Source organism: Nilaparvata lugens, chromosome 13, assembly GCF_014356525.2.
Source record: "Nilaparvata lugens isolate BPH chromosome 13, ASM1435652v1, whole genome shotgun sequence".
NCBI classification, from domain to species: Eukaryota; Metazoa; Arthropoda; class Insecta; order Hemiptera; family Delphacidae; genus Nilaparvata; species Nilaparvata lugens.
In genome coordinates, this window is record NC_052516.1 from 12472005 (window position 1) to 12497004 (window position 25000).

Below are 25000 nucleotides of genomic sequence, written 5' to 3' on the forward strand. Positions count from 1 at the left end.
AGCAGACCTCATGTGTGTCTCCAGCGTTATTGCCCTGTCACCAGCTGGCTCAAATCTTTGAATAGTAGACTTGAGATGCGCGGGAACACTCGCGTCAGGTGATCAATTTTCATAACGGCAAGGAAAGTTGTGTGAGTGCGCCACACCAGATTTTTTCAGTTTGTGTTCGTTATGTTCAGGACCAGGTTAATGGCCTATCAAATTTATAATCCGACTCCAGGGCTCTTTCCTACGGTCCTCCAAAGTTTACATGTAATCCTTATAGGAGAAGATTTGTGAGCTGGCCACACACAGAAATAAAAATCAGCTGTTATAATCATAATCTACTATCGGTAGATAGTAGACAAGAGTGTGTGCTGCTCCATAACCGCCCATGTATTTTATTCTAAACGCCCCGACTAAAAACAAAATGACTGTTGTGTGTGTGTAACCATCCAGCAGTGCGGCCTCAGGTTAAAGACTTACATGCACTAAAGTGCTGTATAAGTGTGCTGTTTTCAGTGTTCAGAATTAATTTATTTTTAGTAAATTATTTATTTTGCAGTTTGAAAATTATCTATATAAATAAAATGCCGCATCGCGCCTCCTCAGGTGTGCATCCAGCTAAAGTTTGTCGTGAGATGCATTAAACTATTTGGCGGTACGAAGTTCGCCGGGCCAGCTAGTTATTAATAAATGTGAGACTGGTGGAACACCCAAATGAAATTAATTAACTATAATTTCACTCATCATCCTCTAGTTCATTAGTAAGTACTACAGGTCGAAACAACTGAAAATACCCATTCATTCAGAATTACACAACTTACAGAAAAGTACGACAGGCTTATAAGCCCAAAACGGTTCCAATTCTAATTTATACAACACTCCAAATGTAGCTATAGGTTATGTGTCACTTCAACATTCTTGAGTTACCCACTCAATTTACAATTCAAAACACACAAAAATCATTTTCAAATTAAAAAAATACTTCTAGATTAAATTAAATCAATTAAAATTCTAACCTTATCTTGGACTTTGTCACCTATAAATTTGGAAGAAAAATAGCACAAGGACTACCTTATTATTTCATCTTTCAATGTTATTACTTAGGTGTCATTTGCATTGTAAATAAATAAAATAAAAATAAATAAAAATCTCTATTGATACCATAAATAATGCTGAAGGTAGAGAATATCACTGTGAAAATAAGTGGAATGAGAAAAATACGTCTTCAATTCTAGAGCTGCAGGTCATGAGATTTTCTGACTACATAGTTACAAAAAGGATAATAGAATAAACAAGTTTATTTGTCAATGGAACGTTGAAAATGATCAGAAAAATGATCGAAGTTTATGAATCGTGAAGAAGTTTGAGATCGTACTATTTTAGTGATTATTCCGACAGTTGAGTAGAAGCTAAATCTCTTAGAAAATATTCAGTATTATTTACTATAGTGAGGTCTACGTTATAATGGCAGTGTGTGATTTGCAATCGTGTTGCTATCCTTGTCTATCGTTCAACAAAGCAGATGGCGCTATCTCTTTCACGCATTGCGATGCTGCCACATCGTCTATCAACAATGTAAAAATTCAACTAATTGACAAAATATTTTATCTCAATCATGAAAATTTATTATCACATCTTTAAAAAATATATTTTCTTGACAAATAAAATATGATTAACTATTTTCAACAATAATGAACAGTTGAATTGATGAGATATACCAGTATCAGCTGTTTGGGTGGCAAGGCTGAGATCTGGCAACCCTTTTTTCCTATCTTCCTACACTGTCATTATAACGTGGACCTCACTATATGAGAATAAATTTATTATTTGATTATTGTGAGAAAAAAAAATCTTTAAACTTTCCTCTATTTTTATTTTGACAGATGCAACCATAATTTGGGGTTTCAAAAATATCAAAACCTCTTTGTGTGAACTGCTTTTTATGAAACCAATAAACACATTTTTCGAAAATTGGGTCTGAATTTGAACAGCCCTATCGACTAACCCTTACCACAAAATCAAATCATTCTTTATTGTTGTAAAACATTACAATAATGTTAAAAACAAACGTCATATAAGTTAAAAGAAAGTCAGTTATACAAAAGTCCAGAATTATACAAAAGAAATAAATACGTCGAATTCCTAATAGCCTAGCTAGTCAAAACAATCTTAAAACATAAGATAATATTCAAGAACATCGGATTTGTCAATAGTGATAAAAATCTCAAGCAGGTACCTCATTGAATTATGAAAAATTTTTCATTGAAATTCATTGACTCCAATCTATTTCGAAATATTCACCAAAAGCATCACCAGAAATCGGCCTTCTGTGAACTATCCAACCAACACCACAGCCATGTGTGAAGACCTTCATCTACCAACATACAACATAAAATCTCAAAATCATCCCCCCAGTGTGAACGCTGTCATCTACTAACCTGTAATACACTGGTGCCAACTAACGCGTCTTCAGGCACAGACCCCGTGTATCCGTTGTTGAGAAATGTCGGGGCGTTATCGTTGACGTCTGCGACCGATATCTCGACGTCGGTCGTGTCGGTGAGCGGCGGCGTGCCGTTGTCGCGTGCGGTCACGGTCAACAGGTAACCGGACTGCTTTTCGCGGTCCAGGGCTTTCAGCGTCGTGATCGCTCCCGTCTGCGGGTTTATAGTGAAGTCTTCCGATTCACCAAGGGTGGAGGTTAGCGAGTAGATTATCTGTGCAAAAAGTAACAAATTTAGATAATTCTGTGAAAAAAGCTACATTTAAAATTAAAAGAACCAATCGATTTAGATAATAATTACGCTTAAATACTTTACGCATAACACATCTTAGTGCCGGAAGAGAAATTAATTATTCGGTGGAAAAAGCTACATTAAAATTGGAAGAACCAATCAAATTTAGATAATTAAGCTTAAATAATACTTTACGCATAACACATCTTAGTGCCGTTTACAGAGTGCCAATTTTAACTAAATTTCATCTTAAACTGGATTAAATCTATATCAAGTTAATCTATATTCATTTGTTATAATGTGATTCATTTTGAGTTTAAGCCAACAGCTGATTGAATTCAGTTTAAGCTTTCACTGTGCAAACGGCCCTCAGAGTAGAATGATATTTATTTGTACTTCCTCTGTATTACTTTCCTTGCTCTATTACCATAGGTAAGGAAAGTATTGCTTTCCGAAAAAAATTAAGGTACCCCGATTTCTAAATGTCTATACGTTTCAAGGTCCCCTGAGTCCAAAAAAGTGGTTTTTATTTCTTTTTCTTCTTTCACTTCTCCACCTTTTTCTTTTATTCTGTCTTACACTCATGTTTTGTTCCTCACTTCTTCTTCTCATCCCCTTTCTTCTCTTCTCTTCTCTTCTCTTCTCCCCTTATGTTTATCCTTCTTTTCCTTCTCCTCTATCTTCTTCTACTACTTTTTCTTCTGCCGTCGTCTTCTTCGACAGTCGTTTTCTTCTACCTCTTCTATTTTTCTTCTTGTCCTCTCCTGTCGACTTCTTCCTTTTCTTTTTTGTTCTTCTCTTTCTGTCATCTTCTTCTTCTTCTTCTTCTTCTTCTTCTTCTTCTTCTCTTCTTCTTCTTCTTCTTCTTCTTCTTCTTCTTCTTCTTCTTCTTCTTCTTCTTCTTCTTCTTCTTCTTCTTCTTCTCTTCTTCTTCTTCTTCTTCTTCTTCTTCTTCTTCTTCTTCTTCTTCTTCTTCTTCTTCTTCTTCTTCTTCTTCTTCTTCTTCTTCTTCTTCTTCTTCTTCTTCTTCTTCTTCTTCTTCTTCTTCTTCTTCTTCTTCTGACTCCTGTTGTCGTCTTCTTGTTCCTAACAATATAGTTGTCATATCTACTTTGTCAATTTTTACTCCTAGATTAAGGATTTTTCGTTGAACATGCAATAGATTTTTAATTTCTGTTAATGGTAAGCACAATAAGGCTAGCTACACACACATCGATTTTTGTTCGTACGATATTTTGCCGTCCTTATAAATTCTATTAGATTAAACAGATGTTTTCAAACACATGATGTTTGTCAAGCTCCGTTTAATCTGATAGAATTCATAAGGACGACAAAATATCGTACCAACAAAAATCGATGTGTGTGTGTGCAGGGCTTAATTGAGGTGCTTGCTTTGTAAATTATAACTAATATTGAATGAAAAAGACTAAGAAATTGTCAAAAAAACCACTGATTTATTGATAATTAGAAAGACCGGTTTCGGTTATTACACCATTGTCAATATCTGATAAACGATTATAAATATTGAATGAAAAAGACTAAGAAATTGTCAAAAAACCACTGATTTATTGATAATTAGAAAGACCGGTTTCGGTTATTACACCATTGTCAATATCTGATAAACGATTATAAATATTGAATGAAAAAGACTAAGAAATTGTCAAAAAACCACTGATTTATTGATAATTAGAAAGACCGGTTTCGGTTATTACACCATTGTCAATATCTGATAAACGATTATAAATGTTTATCAGAGATTGACAATGGTGTAATAACCGAAACCGGTCTTTCTAATTATCAATAAATCAGTGGTTTTTTGACAATTTCTTAGTCTTTTTCATTCAATATGAATAATTACCACAATATCAACTTCTCAACTACACAAAAAGTTATAACTAATAAATCAATAAAATAACTTACATGGGCATTTTCGCCGACATCCCCGTCACTAGCGACCACTATTAGTACAGTGGTGCCAATTGGTGCATCCTCCTGCACCTGGGTTGCATAGGGCGCATTGTCGAACACAGGTGCGAAGTTGTTGGCATCGGTCACGTTCACGTACAGTGTTGCCGTGTCGTAGCGCCCTCCCGAGTCCGTCGCCCGAATTAGGAGGATGAAACGCTTCTCCTGTTTGTAGTCCAGGGGTTGAGAGATGGTCACCAGACCGCGGCCATTTTGGGTCGTGATGGCGAAGCGGCCGCGCGTGTTTCCTCCTAAAAAACAAACAGAGAAATTAGAAAATTGGGGCACTATACGAATTCATGTATCTAACCTCTAATTTATCTATATAATTGATTGATTGAGTACTTTATTTATGTAGATTACAATATATACTGGCTTATACACTTACAAAATAAAATAGCTTACAATACAGCAAAATTATAGATGAATTTACATAATATAGACTAAGAAAATTATTATTGAACTGTATATGATACGAAAAAAGCAATTTGTAACAACTGAAGATAATATTGTTATGCATCTACATAAATTGGCGGAGCTTTGGACATATCAATGTCCATTCTTCGGAAAGAATATCCAAAATATCCTTCCCACTAACTCTCTACCAAGGTCAACTTGTCAACTTGTCAACTTGTGGATTGCATACCGGAAAAACGGGAATGATTCAAATCTTTAAATTTAGCACATATATTCTAAAAATATTAATCTCTGGCACCTTGAAGACCTAATGTCAATTTTCCTTCTAATTTTTCAGAATTAATGTTCAAATTTCATCCATGGGACATGAATATATTGTAATTGAAACGTACATACATATGTTAGATAGAACTCTAAATAATCTAGAAAGACAACCTCTTCAAAACATAAGGAAAAAATGGTAACTAAATTATTAATAACTAGTCCAATTTTGTCAGGTTGGCATTAAGTTGATGAAGGTTTCTAAACAAGATTTGAATAGTTGAAGAACTTATCTATACTATAATAAAGGAAAGAACTGGTTTATACACGAACGGGATAGGAAAATTATGTTTGACGCATCATCACGTCTCAACTACTCAACTGATTTAACTTGAAATTTTGCATATACATTTTTGATTAACCGAGGATGGTTATAGGCATATTTTCAATCCTTCAAGATTTCATTACGTCAAGTTTTCAGTTTGTCAAGTTCCAAAATATACCTTTACGGAGCATGTGTTACCTGCTATAGTGTAGTCCACGTTATAATGGCAGTGGATAAAGATAGAAGAATAGCGATACCAATTCTCTGCATTAATTAATTATATTTCTACACTGTCAAAAACATAATTGTCATCGTAGTGTACCTAGAAAAGGATAGTACAACCGGCTTTTGTCGAATGATAGACAAGGATAGCAAAACCAAAGTTGATCAAATACTGTCATTATAACGTGGACCTTACTGTAGTATAAAATAAGCCTGATTCAATAGAGTTGATAATAGTTTACTAAAGAAAATCATTATTCAAGTTGAGAGATTAAAATATATATTTCATTTGACATTAAAATTTGAAAATAAATGAACCTTCCTCAATAAAACGAAAATAAAGTTGTGTTCACACCAAAGTTATCAAAAAAAATGTTTATTTTCCGTCCTTATAAATTCTATTGGATTAAACGAAGCTTGACAAACACATATGTTATCAAACAGCTTGACACACCAAAGTTATCAAAAAAAAGGTTTATTTTCCGTCCTTATAGATTCTATTAGATTAAACGGAGCTTGACAAACACATATGCACATCATGTGTATGATAAGTTATGTCCAATCTAATAGAATCTATAAGGACGGAAAAATAAACATTTTTTTAATAACTTTGGTGTAAACGCAGCTTAAAAACAACAAGAATGTTACAACATCTCTTGAAAACTACTGAAAAACAATAATTTGAATTAATTAAACTAATTTCTTGTAAAGTAAGAACATTTTTATCGTACTTCTTAAATCCATTCAAATTGAATACTCAACTCCATTATTCACCTCAATTTAAAGGTTTTTTCTCACTGAATCATATAAGTTTGACTTTTTTTTTATTCAGATTTCTCTCACATTACATGAATGATAAGTTTCACAAATTGAATTAATCATTATACATATATCATCTTATATCTATCATACATGAAGTGAGAATCTATTAAAATTTTCTTATTAATAATAATAATATTAATAATATCGAGTGACCTGGCTGGCTCAGGTCTGGTGTCAGAGTTTTCAGGTCGCAACTGATCAATTTCAGGGCCTCTGACATGACCTAACGACTGCTTTTTAGGCAGCCGGGACCGACTTTGACTTTACAACTTTGAAATCACATTTATTTAAATTACTTTACAGAATTGAAAAAGCTGTCATTTTGTTACGAAACACTTCAAGTTTGAGGTGTAGGTGTTATTTTGGTTGGATGTGACAGCCGTTGGTAATGCGACATACATCCCACCGATAATAAATTTGAGAAAGGAACAGTTTGGGGCTTTAAGCCTGTTTTTTTGTTTCTTTCCCAATCATTCATACTTGAGAATGATATTGTAACTATCAATGTATAAGTAAATAATTGATTTCTTGCCACACTCGTACCAGCATATCAGGCGTAACTTGTGCAACCGCAGCGATCCGAATGTGATCCGATTTCGGAGGTCATTAAGATTGTCTGATAGAGGCGGAACATAAACCTATAAAACCTGTATAACCACTTCACTTACCGTCTTCTTTTAAGAGGTCTGCCAATATCCCTTCTACCTCAAGGTCTATCATATCCTATGACAGTTTTTGGAGTGATTTATAAAGTGGGTTAATATTTATTTTGTCTAAGTTTATTTATGTTTTGTAACTCATTTTTTTCTGTAACTGGGCACCCGCCGAAAAACCTTTGGGTTTGGCAGGAACCTCAACTGTTTGTATTGTGGATGAAAATTTTGATTTGAAAAAAAGTGTCGCTTCCTTTAAAGTTTTGTTTGTTTTGTTTTTAATATCTTCCCAGAGACTCTTAACAGAGTACAGAGTATGAGAATTGTCAAAAAAATGTTTGAAAACATTACTTTCAATAAGAAAAAAAAAGTTGGTTCAATCATTGATTGCGTTGAACTTTTTTGTGCTGGAGAAAGTGACCCTAAACAATCAACTAGCCTATTTAGAATGATTTATTAATGAAACAGCCTAATGTGAGTTGTTAACCACCTGTGATCTCGTACAAAAAATACAAATCTATAGTGATGTCCACGTTATAATGGCAGTGTTTGATTAGCAATGGTAGCGCTATCCTTGTCTATCATTCAACAAAGCGGATAGCGCTATCTCTTTCTCGATTTGCTCTGTTGCCAGATCGTGTTTCAACAAACCGATTAACAAATAATTGAACAACAATTGATTAACAAAATATTTCATCTTAATCATGAAAATTCATTATGAAATCACTGAAAAATATCAATTCTTACTTGATAAAATATAATTGATTATTTTAAACAAGAATGAACTGTTAATATTACATTAATAAACCTGTATCAGCTACCGTCTATAGAAGGCATTGACAAGACAGAGGATCAGCAACGCTCTTCTCCTATCTTTCTCTACTGCCATTATAACGTGGACTTCACTATACATTGGCTAATTCATGACTGTTCAAGGAGTGTTAACACAATTTTCAAGCGTTTTTACTCAGTGTTTCCACATGATAAATATTAATGGAATGATTAACACCAATTGTTCATTAATTATACTGTATTATATAAAGCTTAGAGGTATCATATAATGGTAAGAAAAATTGGTATTAAACTATAATAATTTATAAACCGATTTTTAAATAGCTGGATCAGTACAATACTATTGTACATTATAATAATATTATATACCATCAGTATAGATATATTCCATAATTAATTGAACAGTAAAATATTACATCACTAAACCTGTATCAGCTACCGTCTATAGAAGGCATTGACAAGACAGAGGATCAGCAACGTTGTTCTCGTATTTTTCCCCACTGCCATTATAACGTGGACCTCACTATAAGTAGATCTATTGACCGAGCGAAGTGAGGTCTAAGATTCGAGTCGACGGTTTGGCATTTCTCTTAATGTTTAAATGCTCATATGTTTATATGTTGCGCATTTACGGCGAAACGCGGCAATAGATTTTCATGATATTTGACAGGTATGTTCCTTTTTGAATTGCACGTCGACGTATATACAAGGTTTTTGGAAATTTTGCATTTCAAGGATAATATAAAAGGAAAAAGGAGCCTCCTTCATACGCCAATATTAGAGTAAAAATCATACTATAGAATTATTCATTATACAACAGCTGACAAGTGATTACACAGATGTGTGGAGAAGCCAGTCTATTGCTGTATTTCCATAAGGTCTATAGTTTCAATCAGGTACATGTGGATGAGAATATTGCGTGAGGTTTACTGTTCACGGAACTACTAGTATACCATCAGTACTATAGATATTTTCCATAATTAATTGAACAGTTAATATTACATCACTAAACCTGTATCATCTACCGTCTATAGAAGGCATTGACAAGACAGAGGATCGGCAACGTTGTTATCCTATCTTTCTTTACTGCCATTATAACGTGGACCTGACTATAAGTAGATTTATATAAGTGGACTCAATCAATTCAAGTGGATAGCATAACCTATAATTTTTATTCATTCATAACTCTACCTTCATTGTATTATTATTCATCCATAATCATCATCATCACCTAGGCTAAAAATACTTCTAGAAAGTCGCCTTTGTAAAATAACAAATAAATAAATTTATGAATAATTACTTGCATAGATTCGTTGACTAACTTTTTGTGTAGTTGAGCTTTTTGTGTTTGACAATTTCTTAGTGCCGGTTGCACAACAGCCGGTTAAATTTTAACCGTGATTAATTCCACGAGAACCAATCAAAGAAGCCGTCTTTTCAAAAAGGCCTTCTCTGATTGGTTCTCATAAAATTAATCACGGTTAAAATTTAACCGGCTGTTGTGCAACCGGGCCTGAGTCTTTTTCATTCAATCGTTGACTAACCTGTGATCTCGTAATGAAGACGGGGGTTCTCATCAGGATCAGTGGCAACTACATTGGCGACAGGGGTGCCTGGGGTGTCATCTTCCCTCACCACCGCCTCATACTGTTTTGGGTTGAACTGTGGATCGTTGTCGTTCACATCCTGGACTGTCACCACCACGCTAGCCGTCGCTGTGCGTGCGGGAGTCCCTCCATCTATTGCTAGAACCTGAAAAACACACAAAGTTTACAATTTCCACAAAAAAAACTAACAATTTTTTTGTGTAAAATGAAATTTTGAACATGAACGCCCTACATCATGGGATATCTTCTTTTATCGCAATCTACTCTTGAAAGACTAGAGCTGTGTTTACACCAAAGTTATTAACAAAATGTTAATAACTCAATCCTTACAGATTCTATTAGATTGAATATAACTTATCATACACATGATGATCATATGTGTTTGTCCACCTCCGTTCAATCCAATGGGATCTATAAGGATTAAGTTATCAACATTTTGTTAAAAACTTTGGTGTAAACGTGGCTTAATGTTTTGTTCTCTTTATAATAGTAGCATAGAGAAACAATAGCATAAGTAGATATCCCATGGTATAGGGTGATTATGTCGCAACTTTTACTGTTATCTCAAGCCGATTACTGTCGATTTTTAATGTTTTGGCGGGGTGAGAATGTATGAACGGCACAATATGAGAGACTACCAGCGTCACACAGCATCACGGGAAAGAACTACGTTGACTATGGGCTTGAGATAACAGTAAAAGTTGTGACATAAACGCCCTATACCATGGGATATCTTCTTATTCTTTATTCTTTATTGATTAATAAAATAAGTGCATCATAAAAAGGTTAGGGAGAGGAAAATAAGGTAACCTTGTGCTATTCCTCTCCCAAACTTAGAAAAGGTTACACATTGTCCGAAATAGGTTAAGTCTTGCAGTTGTTCACTTCACAAAATTTTCAGTTCTTAATCATTTTCACAAAGTAAATTTTTTAAATTTAGATGCTTCAAAAAACACAAATATTTTGTCAAATTCTAAACAATTTTATCGACCATGGTTTCGTGACCACACCGGTCATATTTTCAAGTTGACTGGACTGGTCAAGAAAACCATGGTCGTGTACCAAATAAAACTGTGTAGAATTTGACAACATAATATGTGTGTTTTTATTCAATTATGGAACGGTTCTACAATATTGACAATGACTCAGTCGAATTCTTATGTTTTGTTTTCTTTATGACAGTAGTTAGGGACGATAAAGTTACAACACAAAGTAACAACATTTCAATTTAGAATAGTAACAAGCAGTATTACTAAAACTGGATTAATATTAGAAAAATGAAAATTACTAAACCACTTCCTTGAAATTTATTGAATAAATGTGTTGTTTTTTCAGTGCTAAACTTTTCCTCTAACCACATGATAGACGATTTTTTAATGAATGAATTTATTTGCCAAAATAAAATACAAAAAAGCTTTACAAAAAATAAATATAAGTATATGCTACAGCACTTGAACTATGATACATACATAAAATTTAGGAAATGTTGATTTATTTAATTAGATATAATAACGAAATGATATCCTTATTCATGATATTATAAATAATTATTATTCTTTATTCTTTATTGAATGATACAATAAGTACATCATCAAAATTACAGGGAGAAAAAAAATAACCTTGTGTTATTTCTCTCCCAAATTTAGATAGAGTTACACATAGTCCGAAATAGGTTGAGTCTTGTAGTTGTTCACTTCACAAAATGTTCAGTCTTCATTATTTTCACAATAGCAGAATATTCACATACAATACAGATTATTAATACTGTAGCAAACCGTAGTGCATTGTAAAATAATGAATTATGATTTATTTACCTGAAATTGAAATTTGGCGTTTTGTTCTCGATCAAGAGCTCGGTTAGTGTGAAGCCACCCTGTATCGCTATCCACTGTTATTGGCAGATCGGCTGTGCTACCTGTAAAACAGAAAAATAATAGGATTAAAGGAAATTGCACAAAAAATTTACTGAAGAAGCTAAGTATAGAGAAAGGAGCAAGAGAAAATGGAGAAAGAGAAGAGAGAATGATGTCTTCCATTTAGATATATGACTCGAGATTTCTGCTCCAGCATAGTTTTTTTCATTTTTCAGTGGACTCGCTTACCTTTATTTTGCTTACCTATTCCACTGTTTTTTCCTTCCCCCCATTTATCCCTTCCCTTTTTTCCTCATCACTTCTCTCTTCTCTTCTTTGCCTGCCTATTACATGGAAAACCATAGTTGGCTAAGGTATCTTCCTCTCTTTTTTTCTCTTCTCCAACACACCCAACCACAAAGCCCAAGGTTTTTTTATATTTGTAACATTTTATTGTATTTTATTTGTTTTGTAATTCTCTGTTATTTTGTTTTGTCTTGTTTTGAATGTGTTTTAATAATAAATAATAGTTCTAAGCAAGAAGTATAGACAGAACGGAAGAAGAAAATACAATGATAACGTAGGAGGAGGAGGATGAAGAAGAAAAAAGCAATACCAGATTTTGAAGAATTATTGACATAAAGGAAGTAAAAACACATGACAGGTGGAGAAGGAAAAGGATGAGGATGAGGATGAGGATGAGGAGGAGGAGGAGGTGGTGAAAGAGGAAGAGAAGAAGACGAAGCTGAAGACGACTAGAGAATAAGAAAAATAATTTAAAAAGAGCAATTGAAGAAGAACGAGGAGAAGTATGAGAAGGAGAAGAAGAAGAAGAAGAAGAAGAAGAAGAAGAAGATTAATTTTGTCAGACTATACCTGTATTAGGCTTGATTGAGTACTTAATAACAGCATTCTCTCCTTCATCCGCGTCATATGCCTGCACCCTGACTATACTGTATCCTGTGGGCACCGACTCCATTACGGACTCCTGGAACAGCGACGTGTAGAAACGGGGCGTGTTGTCGTTGACGTCGGCAATGTTAAGCAACAGCTGCGTGGTGTTGGACCTGGATGGGCTGCCGCCATCCTGCGCGCGAATTGTGATGCGATAACTGCGCATGCTCTCAAAGTCTAGAGGTTTCACCAGGCTGACCTCGCCCGATTGGCTGTCTATGGAGAATTGACCTTGAACGTTGCCTCCTGTCAGAAACGAAAAAAAAAAGGAATTACTGGAAGAAAAGGTACTTGTTTTGGTGAGGTGTACTGATATTTATCCATAATGAGACAATACCATATTTATTGACCGAGCGAAGTGAGGTCTAAGATTCAAGTCGAAGGTTTGGCATTTCTCTTAATGTTTAAATGTTTAAATGTTCATATGTTTATATGTTTTTATGTTGCGCATATACGGCGAAACGCGGTAATAGATTTTCATGAATTTGACAGGTATGTTCCTTTTTTAATTGCACGTCGACGTATATACAAGGTTTTTGGAAATTTTGCATTTCAAGGATAATATAAATGGAAAAGGAGCCTCCTTCATACGCCAATATTAGAGCAAAAATCAGACTATAGAATTATTCATCATAATCAGCTGACAAGTGATTACACAGATGTGTGTAGAAGCCAGTCTATTGCTGTATTTCCATAAGGTCTATAGTTTCAATCAGGTACTTGTGGATGAGAATACTGCGTGAGGTCTACTATTCACAGAACTATTAGTTTATTTAAGCATTGATACATACAATATCATTCTCAACTATGAATGGTTGAGAAAGGAACATCAGGCTTAAAGCCCAAAACTGTTCCTTTCCCAAATTCTTAATTCATTTATACAATAAGTACATTATCAAAATGATAGGGAGAGGAAAAATAAGGTAATGCTATTCCTCTCCCAAATTTAGATAAGGTTACACATAGTCCGAAATAGGTTGAGTCTTGTAGTTGTTCATTCCACAACATTTTCAGTCCTCAAATATTTTCACAAAGTAGGTTTTCAAATTTAGATGATTCAAAACCAAAAATAGAACAGATAATTCACATTATTACCACTTAAATAGAGAAGATTCACATATTAAAAAAATAATTTTGAGAAAGGTCCGAAAAGCTCATTTAATCAGCTAATAGTTACAGTGATAGTAGTTTTAATTTTTCTGCTCAAAATTTTCAAGTTTATTTCAATATTATTGAAACTTTCGGATTGTTTAGTGTTAATTCCGGCTCTGTTTCTCTTTCCAAATATCGTGTTTGTGACTGTTCTGTTCTAAAAACAAACTTAATTATGTTATACTGGTCAGCTATCCTCTGCTCTTTCATCTTACTCCACTACCATTATAACGTGGGTATTGTTATATGAATAATATAGCGTCCATTAACAAGCACCACATTGTAGGAAATGACCTGTAAAAATGTTTGAATTCAATTGAAAAAAGAGTTGGTGTGCTTACACTGTTCAGGAGTTCAAAGAGCACTATGAACCTCGAGATGGTAGATAATAGAATAATTCCATGATTGTTAAGCTGCGTTTACACCTAAGTTATTAACAAAATGTTAATAACTTAATCCTTAAAGATTCTATTAGATTGAACATGACTTATCATACACATGATGAACATATGATTGTGTTTGTCAAGTACCTTTCAATCTAATCTATATATATAAAAGCGAAATGGCACTCACTCACTGACTGACTGACTGACTCACTCACTCACTCACTCACTCGCATAACTAAAAATCTACCGAACCAAAACGTTCAAATTTGGTAGGTATGTTCAGTTGGCCCTTTAGAGGCGCACTAACAAATCTTTTGGCAATATTTTAACTCTAAGGGTTGTTTTTAAGGGTTTAAAGTTCGTCTTTTAACATGTATACTCTTCTTCTCCCAATCTCTTAATTATAATTGAAATTTCCATATTATATGTTACTATAGAACTATAATCTAGGTAGAGTACCTCTTCGAAACAGTTGTTAACTGGCAACTAAATTAATAATTTTGTCAGGTTGGCATTAAGTTGAATTGACTTGTTAGGTTGCACCAAGTTGAAATTTAAATGCATTTATCGCCGAAAATTGATTGGGCACTGCTACTTCAATCCTGGGAATATTATATTACTAGCCGTCAGGCTCGCTTCGCTCGCCATATCCGTTTAGCCAGACGTTTAGTCTGGACCCCCGACTGGATGGTCCGAACATATGATAAAAATGCTCAAATGAAAAATGCAGGCGAGCGAAGCGAGGGTCCAGGGGGCGGAGCCCTCTGGCTAGACGGATATGGCGAGCGAAGCGAGCCTGACGGCTAGTAGAGTATATAAAGATTACTTTATTAACATTTTGTTTATAACTTTGGTGTAAACACAGCTTTAGGGACATGAGAAATCCTAACATCCCTTTTACAGGTGGTCAGTGGATGAAATGAATGAATGAATAATTTCCTGAAATATACTAACAGCTCTGTTTCAGTGTAAATGTTGTAAATATACTTATCTTGGTAGTTCCATATCTTCTTGAAATGTATAAATTCAGGGTTACTTTCTTGTTTTTATAAAATAGAATTATAATACCCTTTGAAATTAATTAAATAATAGTTATAATGAAGTATATTACCATAAAGAAACAATAGCGTAAGTAGATATCCCATGGTATAGGTAATTTATGTCGCAACTTTTACTGTTATCTCAAGCCGATTACTGTCGATTATTGTCAATTTTTACTGTTTTGTTGGGGTGATAGTGTATGAACGGCACAATTTGAAAGACTACCAGCGTCACACAGCTGCATGGGAAAGAACTATGTGAACTATCGGCTTGGGATAACAGTAAAACTTGTGACATAAACGCCTATACCATGGGATATCTACTTACGCTATTGTTTCTGTATGATATTACTTAGTTATCATTGTATTCTTATTCTATAATTTTTTTATCAATTTCAAAGGGTATTATAATTCTATTTATAATATACTATATCTGAACACTGATGTATTTTGAAATTCAAGCTAATAGTTTAATACTTTTCTTTTCAATGAACAGCTAACTACTGGTATTATTAGTTTGTAGTTTATTATGCAATAGGGCCCTGGTAGCAAATTATAGATAGATAGATAAGTACATTTTTAAACATTACACTTGAAAAAATTACAATCGTATTGATGGTGAAGTGAAGCCCCCTTTTACACTGAGAGACCAGGTGAAACTTGTGTAAGGACTTCCAACCAATGAAAGTTGCACGATTATTGTCATAAATTATTATTATTGTATTACTAATTGGAAATATTTTCTAGTGATTTTGTATTTTGGCGAAATAAAGTTTCTTTTTTTCTAATATTTCTCTGAAAATAATAGATTACCGATGATGGCGTATCTGATAGCAGCATTCTGTCCCTCGTCTGCGTCGGTGGCCTTGACCTGGGCCACCACAGGGTTGTCCTTCCAGTTGGTGTCCTCAGGGATGGTCACAGTGTATGTCCTCTCCACAAACTGGGGGTAGTTATCGTTGTCATCCAGCACCCTCACTACCACCGTGGCTGTTGAAGATTTACGGGTGCCTGAAACACATAAAAGTACAAATGAAAATTACTGAGATATTGCTAGATCATTTTCTAGTCAGGTGCCCTATGTATTCTGATTTGAGGCAACAGTTCTTGTCAGAGTATACGAATAATATTGTTGAACACGACGATAAAGTTAAGACAATGGCAGCTCCACTACTACTCTATGGTAGTGAATCGTGGGTAACATCAAAGCCACTTGAGAGTAAAGTGCAGGCAGCTGAGATGAGATTTCTTCGCAGAACTAAGGGCTGTGACAGAAGAGATCACATCAGGAATGAGGATATACGGGAAGAGCTGAATATCTTCTGCCTGAATGAGAGAGTTGCATCTTATCGTCAGCAATGGAAAGAGCATGTGGAACGAATGTCAGCTGATAGGCTTCCTCAAAGAATTTTCAAGTATAAACCGGTAGGCAAAAGAGACATAGGCAGGCCACGAAAAGATGGCAATGATCATTATATTTATTATAAATGAAAACAGTAGATTGTAGTGATGCTTATGATAATATTACATTAGATTATATTGGTGTTATTAATTTATAGATTTTATTTATTATTATTTTTTATTCTAATTACAAGCTGAATGTGAGTTGGAACAGGCAATAGCCTAATCCCTGATTGAAAGAAGAAGAAGACGACGATAAAGTAATGGTTCTCCTTTCAAATGTTTCCTTGAATAAAATTAGAGACATTTACAAATTCATGTTGAACGCTTTGAGATTGCGTAACTATATTTTAGAAGCAACAGGCTAAGGTATTTAGGGAGATCGCAGGATTAACAGGGGAATTATTTTTACAATATTTACCTTCTTTTATGGTTGCATGTGTTAAAATATCCATATTGTCTAGTCTACATCTGTTAATATTAAAGATTATGTATGATTAATTGTCGCTATGTTGTTACTATTGATTTATTTCAAGAATTTATGTTTCTATTTGCATGGGTTGAAATATCCAAACTATCTAGTCTACATCTGTTAACTTAAATATTATTCATCTTGTAAGATTCATTGTTGTAATTTGTTATTTATTTCGAGGATTCATGTTTGTTTAAAGTATTACTTTTCCATTGTTACTTTTGAATTGAAAATGTATAAGTATGAGCCAAGGCTCTTGAACAAATAAAATGATTATTTATTTATTTATTTTCATCTTTCTGATCAACCGAGATACAAAATTTTTAGTATAATGTATATTTGGACTGTAAATTTTTGTGATCTTTATAAAATTGTTTTCATAACCTCATTTGGACTATTTTATCAAAATTAGGGAGAGGAACAGTTTTGGGTTTATCCTGTTGATTCTCTCCCAATCATTAATTTGATGTTGTGATTAAGGAATGTAATAAATGTAATGTAATGAATATTTATTTACTGAGATATTGCAATTATTCAAAATCGAATGAATTAATTATTATTATTAAACGAAAACCCAAATTAAATGCTGCAAATATAGTCGAATTTCCATCTAGCTGTTTACCCTGCTATCAATATTTGCTGTAGCAAAAGTCTTCAAAGTGATTTGCAGCATTTAATTTGGATTTTTGTTTAATAATAATACAATAATGATTAATGAGTGTCTAAAACACCCAAAAATGATAAATAATACAATAATGATTTATGGGAGCCTGGAACCATGAAGATATCCCATGTTATTGGTCGTTTATGTTCCAAATTTCACTGATAACTCAATCTGATTACAGTCGAATACATACTATTTATACTGTACTTACTGTATTTCACTGTACCGTACTCTTACTGTATTTTTACTATATTTATTCACTTCTACTTTTTACTGTCCGTACTTTAATATTACTGTTTTGGCATTCACTGTGTTGAATGCATTACGCACAGTATGAGCTTAGTATATAAGATCTTAATGTGCGTACAGATATACGCGCCGCGAACATGAACAATTCACTTTTAATCAGCTGACTATATCTGTATTTTACAGAACGGTAAGATACAGTTATAAAAAGCTTGGCATCAGCTGATTAAAAGTGAATTGCTCATGTTCGCGGCGCGTATATCTGTACGCACCTTTAGGTGTTAAAAAAACCTGGTTCAAACCAACAGCAAATCAATCTACGATTGAACTAAGTTTGTATATAACAACCCTGAGGATAACAGCCCATAATAATAATCTCTAAAGTGAGGTCCACGTTATAATGGTAGTGTTTAATATTAGCAATTATTGCTATCCTTGTCTATCATTTAACGCTATCTCTTTCTCGCTTTGCTCTGTTGCCAGATTGTTTTTCTAACAATGTAGAAATATAATTAATTAACAAAATATTTAATCTTGATTATGAAATCATTAAAAATACAATTTCCTGCTTAATAAAAAATAATTCATTATTTGAAAAGAGAATAAACAGTTGATATTACATCAATAAACCTGTATCAGCTACCGTCTAAAGAAGGCATTGACAAAACAGAGGTTCGGCAACGTTGTTCTCCTATCTTTCTCCACTACCATTATAACGTGGACCTCACTATAGTTTACCTAGAGGCAGCGCTGGGGCCTGTACAATGATTGTATACACCTGATGAGATTTGATATCAACGTTTAAAATATTAAACTGTTTAAAATATTATATTTATATTGTTATGTATAATATTGGGGACCGAGCTTCGCTCTGGAGTACAAAAGCATAAACAATTTATTACGAAAGAAGAAATTATAATAACATTCATACAGAAATGTTCAATCTAATCACAGTAAATTGAGATTAATTCCCAGAGGAATGCAAAAATTGCCCTCACAAAGGCCCAGTTGCACAAAAGCCGGTTAAATTTTAATCCTGATTAACTTCACGTGAACCAAATCAGAGAAGACCATTTCAAAAAGATGGATCTACTGGAATTAATCAGGATTGAGAATAACCCGGCTTTTTTGCAACCGGCACTTAGTAGGCTACCTGATTGAATGATTACAAAAGTTCAACAGCTGAGTCATAATTTTGACACAGACCAACACAGATGAACTCGCTCACTCACTTCCATCACCAACAGACGACGAAATAATTATTATCATCTGCTCTCCCAAGGATGAATAACAATTATCCTTTTAATGTCCTTCAGCGAGTTTTCCCAGGGATGAGACCTAGTGCAATCGAATCTTCATATTATAAACCTACTAAGTTCTGAATTTTGTTAGAGCCGTTTTCGAGATCCGGTGAAATACAAATATATAAACATCTAACTTAAACATCCAAACATCTTAACATATAAACAGAAGTTGCTCGTATAATAGTATAGGATGTTAGCGGTAAGGTAAATTTTCTATATATGCAATGCTATGTATTATTTATTTATTTATTTACAAAAATATGGTACATTAGATCTAAACTTCACATGACGTTTGTTTATAACATCTTAGGTGTTAAAACCTATTTCAAATCAATCTACGATTGAGCTAGGTTGATTTATAACGACCCTGAAAATTACTAACCATGATCATAATTTATTAAATTTTTTGTTCAAATAAATAAATAAATAAATAAATAAATAAATAAATAATAAATAAATAAATAAATAAATAAATAAATAAATAAATAAATAAATAAATAATAAATAAATAAATAAATAAATAAATAAATAAATAAATAAATAAATAAATAAATAAATAAATAAAAAATAAATAATAAATAAATAAATAATAAATAAATAAATAATAAATAAATAAATAAATAAATAAATAAATAAATAAATAAATAAATAATAATCTCTAGTTCACCCAGAGACAGCGCTCAGGCCCAAGCCTTCACAATAATTGTATACACCTGATGTGATTTGATATAAACGTAAGAATCTGACTGTTTAAAATATATTTTTAATTACTATTAAACGAAAATCCCAATTAAATTCTGTAAATCACCTCAAAGACTTATGCTATTGCAAATATTGACAACAGGGTAAACAGCTAGATGCAAATTCGATGAGCGCTACTATAAAAAAATATTTGTCAGCCCGAGAATAAAATCAAATTTCCATCTAGCTGTTTACCCTGTTGTCAATATTTGCAGTAGCAGAAGTCTTCGGGGTGATTTACAGCATTTAATTTGGATTTTAGTTTAATAATAATAATTAGCATTTGAATAAATGCAATATCTTAGTAATTTTCATCCGTATTATATACATATTGCTATGTATATGTTAGCGGTACAGTAAATTGTTTGTATTATTTATCTATTTATTTACATATATGGTACATGATATGTTAGCTTCACATGACGTTTGTTTATTTTATTTTTAATGTTCGATGACAACAATAAAGAATGATTGATTGAATGATAATATTATTTGGATGATACTTTATTTCTTTTATTTATTCTTCATTGATTTTTTCATTTTATCTCATTCATACAATAAGTACATCATTAAAAAAAATGATAGGTAGAGAAAAAATAAGGTAACCTTGTGCTATTCCTCTTCCAAATTTAGATAAGGTTACACACATAGTCCGAAATAGGTTGAGTCTTGTAGTTGTTCACTTCACAAAATTTTCAGTCTTCATTATTTTCACAATAGCAGAATATTCACATACAGTACAGAGTATTAATACTGTAGCAAACCGTAAGTGCATTGTAAAATAGTGAATTATGATTTATTTACCTGAAATTGAAATTTGGCGTTTTGTTCTCGATCAAGAGCTAAATAGGTAAATTCTTGTAGTATTGAATTGTATTTGAATGATAACAATGTGTAGTTTACCTGGAGGCAAGGCTTGATCCTGGGCCTGGACAATGATGGTGTACACCTGAGTCCTCTCGCGGTCCAGCTGGAGCCGAGTGGTGATCACGCCCGAGCGGGCATCCAGGGAGAACACCTCAGCCGATGCCTTGGAGTCATCAAGGCCGCCACCGTCCACACTCACGATGCTGTACTCCACCTCGGAGTTGTGACCTATGTCCTTGTCTGTCGCCCGGACTGTGGTCACCGTTTGGCCCACGGGCACTGATTCTCGTACTGACGCCTTGTCAAAAAAAAAATTGAAAAATCAAATCAGATGTAAAAACTGAAAAATCAAATGACCCTTGTCATTTTTTGTGTAGTTGAGAAGTTGATAATGTGGTAATTATTCATATTGAATGAAAAAGACTAGGAAATTGTCAAAAAACCACTGATTTATTGATAATTAGGAAAGACCGGTTTCGGTTATTACACCATTGTCAATCTCTGATAAACTAAAACTAAATACAAGAGCAGCAGAATTCATACTAGTAGGCGAGTACTGCTATTGGTCGAGGGCATGAACGCCTGCCATTGGCCTAGCTGGACAGTCTCCTCCCACTCAATGGTGTGACAAAATGGCGGCTTGAGCAACAGAATCGCCATGATAATAAAATTTACTTTCAGTACAAAATAAAAACCAAGAAAACAAGTGTGAAAGATAATAAAACAAATATGTAAATGGAAAAAACTATTGACTAATGTATGCTTACAATTTCATGATAAAACTAAATTCGTAGTGTCGTATTGGTTGAAATGAATCTGGTCATTTAAACTTATACTGGGAATTTTCCTTAATTACTCTTGTTATTTCTAAAGCCTCTAGAATATTCAGATATCTGCCTTTGTTATTAACATGCAGAAACTCAACATTCTCCTTAACTGTGAACTTGTGATTATTTGTTGAACTTTGCAGAACATTTGATTTTGAATTTAGTTTTATCATAAAATTGTAAGCATACATTAGTCAATAGTTTTTCCATTTACATATTTGTTTTATTATCTTTCACACTTGCTTTCTTGGTTCTTATTTTGTACTGAAAGTAAATTTTATTATCATGGCGATTCTGTTGCTCAAGCCGCCATTTTGTCACACCATTGAGTGGGAGGAGACTGTCCAGCTAGGCCAATGGCAGGTGTTCATGCCCTCGACCAATAGCAGTACTCGCCTACTAGTATAAATACTGCTGCTCTTGTATTTAGTTTTAGTTTATCATAGATTGACTATGGTGTAGTAACCGAAACCGGTCTTTCTAATTATCAATAAATCAGTGGTTTTTTGACAGTTTCTTAGTCTTTTTCATTCAACCCTTGTCATTCTCACTCTTATTGAAAGAGCGTTTGCAAGTTCTTACTTTTGACTTACTCAAGGCCAAAGTCGTTGTCCGTCTGTTTGTCAATTGTTTGTCTGTCATGTTGTCAATTTATCTGACAATATATATAAGTGTTTCCTATATTATAACTAGCTTGCCCGGCGAACTTCGTACCGCCAAAAAGTCAATATATTTCATGTATATGGGATGTATATGACATATCCTTCCAAAGGATATGTTCAAGAAGAAAGTGAAGGAGCTACTAAAAACTAGGGTGTTCTATACATTAGAGGAATACCTCAGCAGCGAATTTGTTACCACATAATGAGTTAATTGTAAAGTAGTCTTGATATTGCAAAGTTTTTCCATGTTATCTTATGCTGTTTTATGTTATCTGACATTGTTTTATATTGTACCGTAGCCTATCTAAGTTACTTCATCTATGTAAATGTCTATCACTTTCCTCTGTACCTGAGCGACGTGACGAGATCTATGCATATGCTATATATTTGTTGATCAATAAAATGTATACTATTCTATTCTATTCTAAATGTCACACTTGACTTCATCTGGTGAATCATGAAATTTATCCGAAAATCAATATTTTCATTTTACAATATTTCATTTTCATTTTTTTTTTCATTATTCTCAATACGGACTTCGTATGTACTTAGTCATGCAGCATTCATTATTCCGAAAACATATTATTCTTCTCAATCAATTGGTAGGTATTAATATCTATCAGTAGAGTGTTGAATTAAAAAAAAATAGATAGGTTGAATCTGTGTTTCAAAGATGAATTCAATGTGTTCATAGTTGTGATTGTCAATAGATGGTCCAGGAAATATGGACCTACAATAGTTCGACAATAACTTAAGAATAGTTATTTGTGCAACTAGTGCGCAAAGTAACAGTTTGCTGCACCGAAAGAAACGTTTACGCCCGAGCCGTAGGCGAGGGCGGAATGGTTTGTTGAGTGCAGCAGAGGAACTTTGCGCACGTATTTCACATTAAATTTTTCCTACAGTTACCATTGAATATGAAAAGTGGTTAATTTATGAGTAAAATTGCCTGAAATGCATCAAATGTTTTTCTGTGTAATTTTATTGTTGATAAAAACCTTAATTTATTGTCAAATTGAATAAAAATGTTGTCCTTGGTTATAATATATAATACTAATAATGTGCGCGTTGTGCTTGGTTGCACCTCTGCTCACTATAGCAGCCACAGCAGTCACTGTTACCAACTTCATTTTGATTTTGCTGCACTGTTGCTCCATATAACCTACTAATTATTTTGCGTTGCCATGTTGCAAATCTGGAGTGCAGAAAAATTTTTCCCGCACTAGAGCGGAAAAGTGATTCTTTGCGTTCTGTAATCAGTGCAGCAATGGCCACTTTTCAACGTAACTGTAGGAAAAGAATATATCTATCAGCTTCAAATTTTGAACACGTATTCTTCGAACCTTTTTACAGGTCAAGTTCGTTGGACAACAAAATTAACTCACTGCTTTGCCTTCATTTTTCAGGATACATAAATAACATTGAAAGTGCATAAGAAAAAAAATGTAGTGATATATCATTTATAGTCAGCTGGAATTAATTGCATGCTACTTCTGTAATTTTTCCAATCATTTACAAAAGCTGATGCTTTAAAGTGTTAACGGGAGCAGGATAGAACCATAGAGAAACAATAGCGTAAGTAGATATCCCATGGTATAGAGCGTTTATGTTACTGTTAGCGTTTACTGTTATCTCAAGCCGATTACTGTTGATTATTGTCGAATTTTACTGTTTTGTTGGGGTGAGAGTGTATGAACGGCACAATAAGAGAGACTACCAGTGTCACACAGCTTCACGGGAAAGAATTACATGAACTATCGGCTTGAAATAACAGTAAAAGTTGCGACATAAACGCCCTATACTATGGGATATCTACTTATGCTATTGTTTCTCTATGATAAAACTTATAAATTATATATGTTGTGTATCATTCAGCTGAAGTCATGTGTCGGCGCATAGAAGACAGTGTGTGATAACTCACTACCTCCGTGAACGAAGATAGTGAGTTATCACACATATATACTGTCCTTTAAGTGCCGACACATAATTTCAGCTGAATAATACACAACATAATTTAACTTATAAGATTCTATCTCGCTTCCATTAACGTCTGTCTGCCTGTATATTGTTTTAGAAATATTTATCTTTTTCTTTATTTATTTTTTATTGTAACTTACCTGGTATTCGCCTCCGATAGCCTCGAACATGGGTGCATGATCGTTGGCGTCTAGAACGTTGACTTGAAGAGTTGTGGTGGCCGAACGAGGAGGGAACGAGTTATCCATTGCAGTCACTCGGAAATAGTGGACATCTAGAAGTTCTCTGCAAAGTGAAAACACACAGAAACAGATTAGAAAACCATAAAAATTCACACAAAAAACCTTGGATAAGAAACTTGTCCAATAAAATGAATAGAATTTTCATAAATAAGTGTTTTCTAAAACAGTTTTAATGGCTGAACAAGGAGGGAACGAGTTATCCATTGCAGTCACTCGGGAATAGTGGACATCTAGAAGTTTCTCTGCAATATAAAGATACAAAGGAACCGATTTAATAAGAAAATCATAAAAATTCACTCGAGAAACTTGTCTAATAAAATAAATAGTATTTTCATTATTATTATTATTATTATTGTTATTTTTTATGTGAAGTCACAAATCTGAGCAGAGCTTAAGTGGCATGTAACACATCATGAACATTTTTCTAT

General features: G+C 33.6%; 1 protein-coding gene across 1 annotated transcript in view; it reads right to left on the reverse strand.

Annotated features, from left to right (window-relative positions):
• LOC111059010 (protocadherin-like wing polarity protein stan) overlaps nucleotides 1-25000 on the reverse strand; it is an 84649-nt gene that overhangs the window by 44145 nt on the left and 15504 nt on the right. Inside the window, 8 exon segments of the mRNA XM_039439842.1 lie at nucleotides 2424-2702; nucleotides 4641-4936; nucleotides 9722-9929; nucleotides 11599-11699; nucleotides 12514-12837; nucleotides 15983-16180; nucleotides 20901-21162; nucleotides 24471-24615. Coding sequence (XP_039295776.1) covers nucleotides 2424-2702; nucleotides 4641-4936; nucleotides 9722-9929; nucleotides 11599-11699; nucleotides 12514-12837; nucleotides 15983-16180; nucleotides 20901-21162; nucleotides 24471-24615 — 1813 coding nt within the window.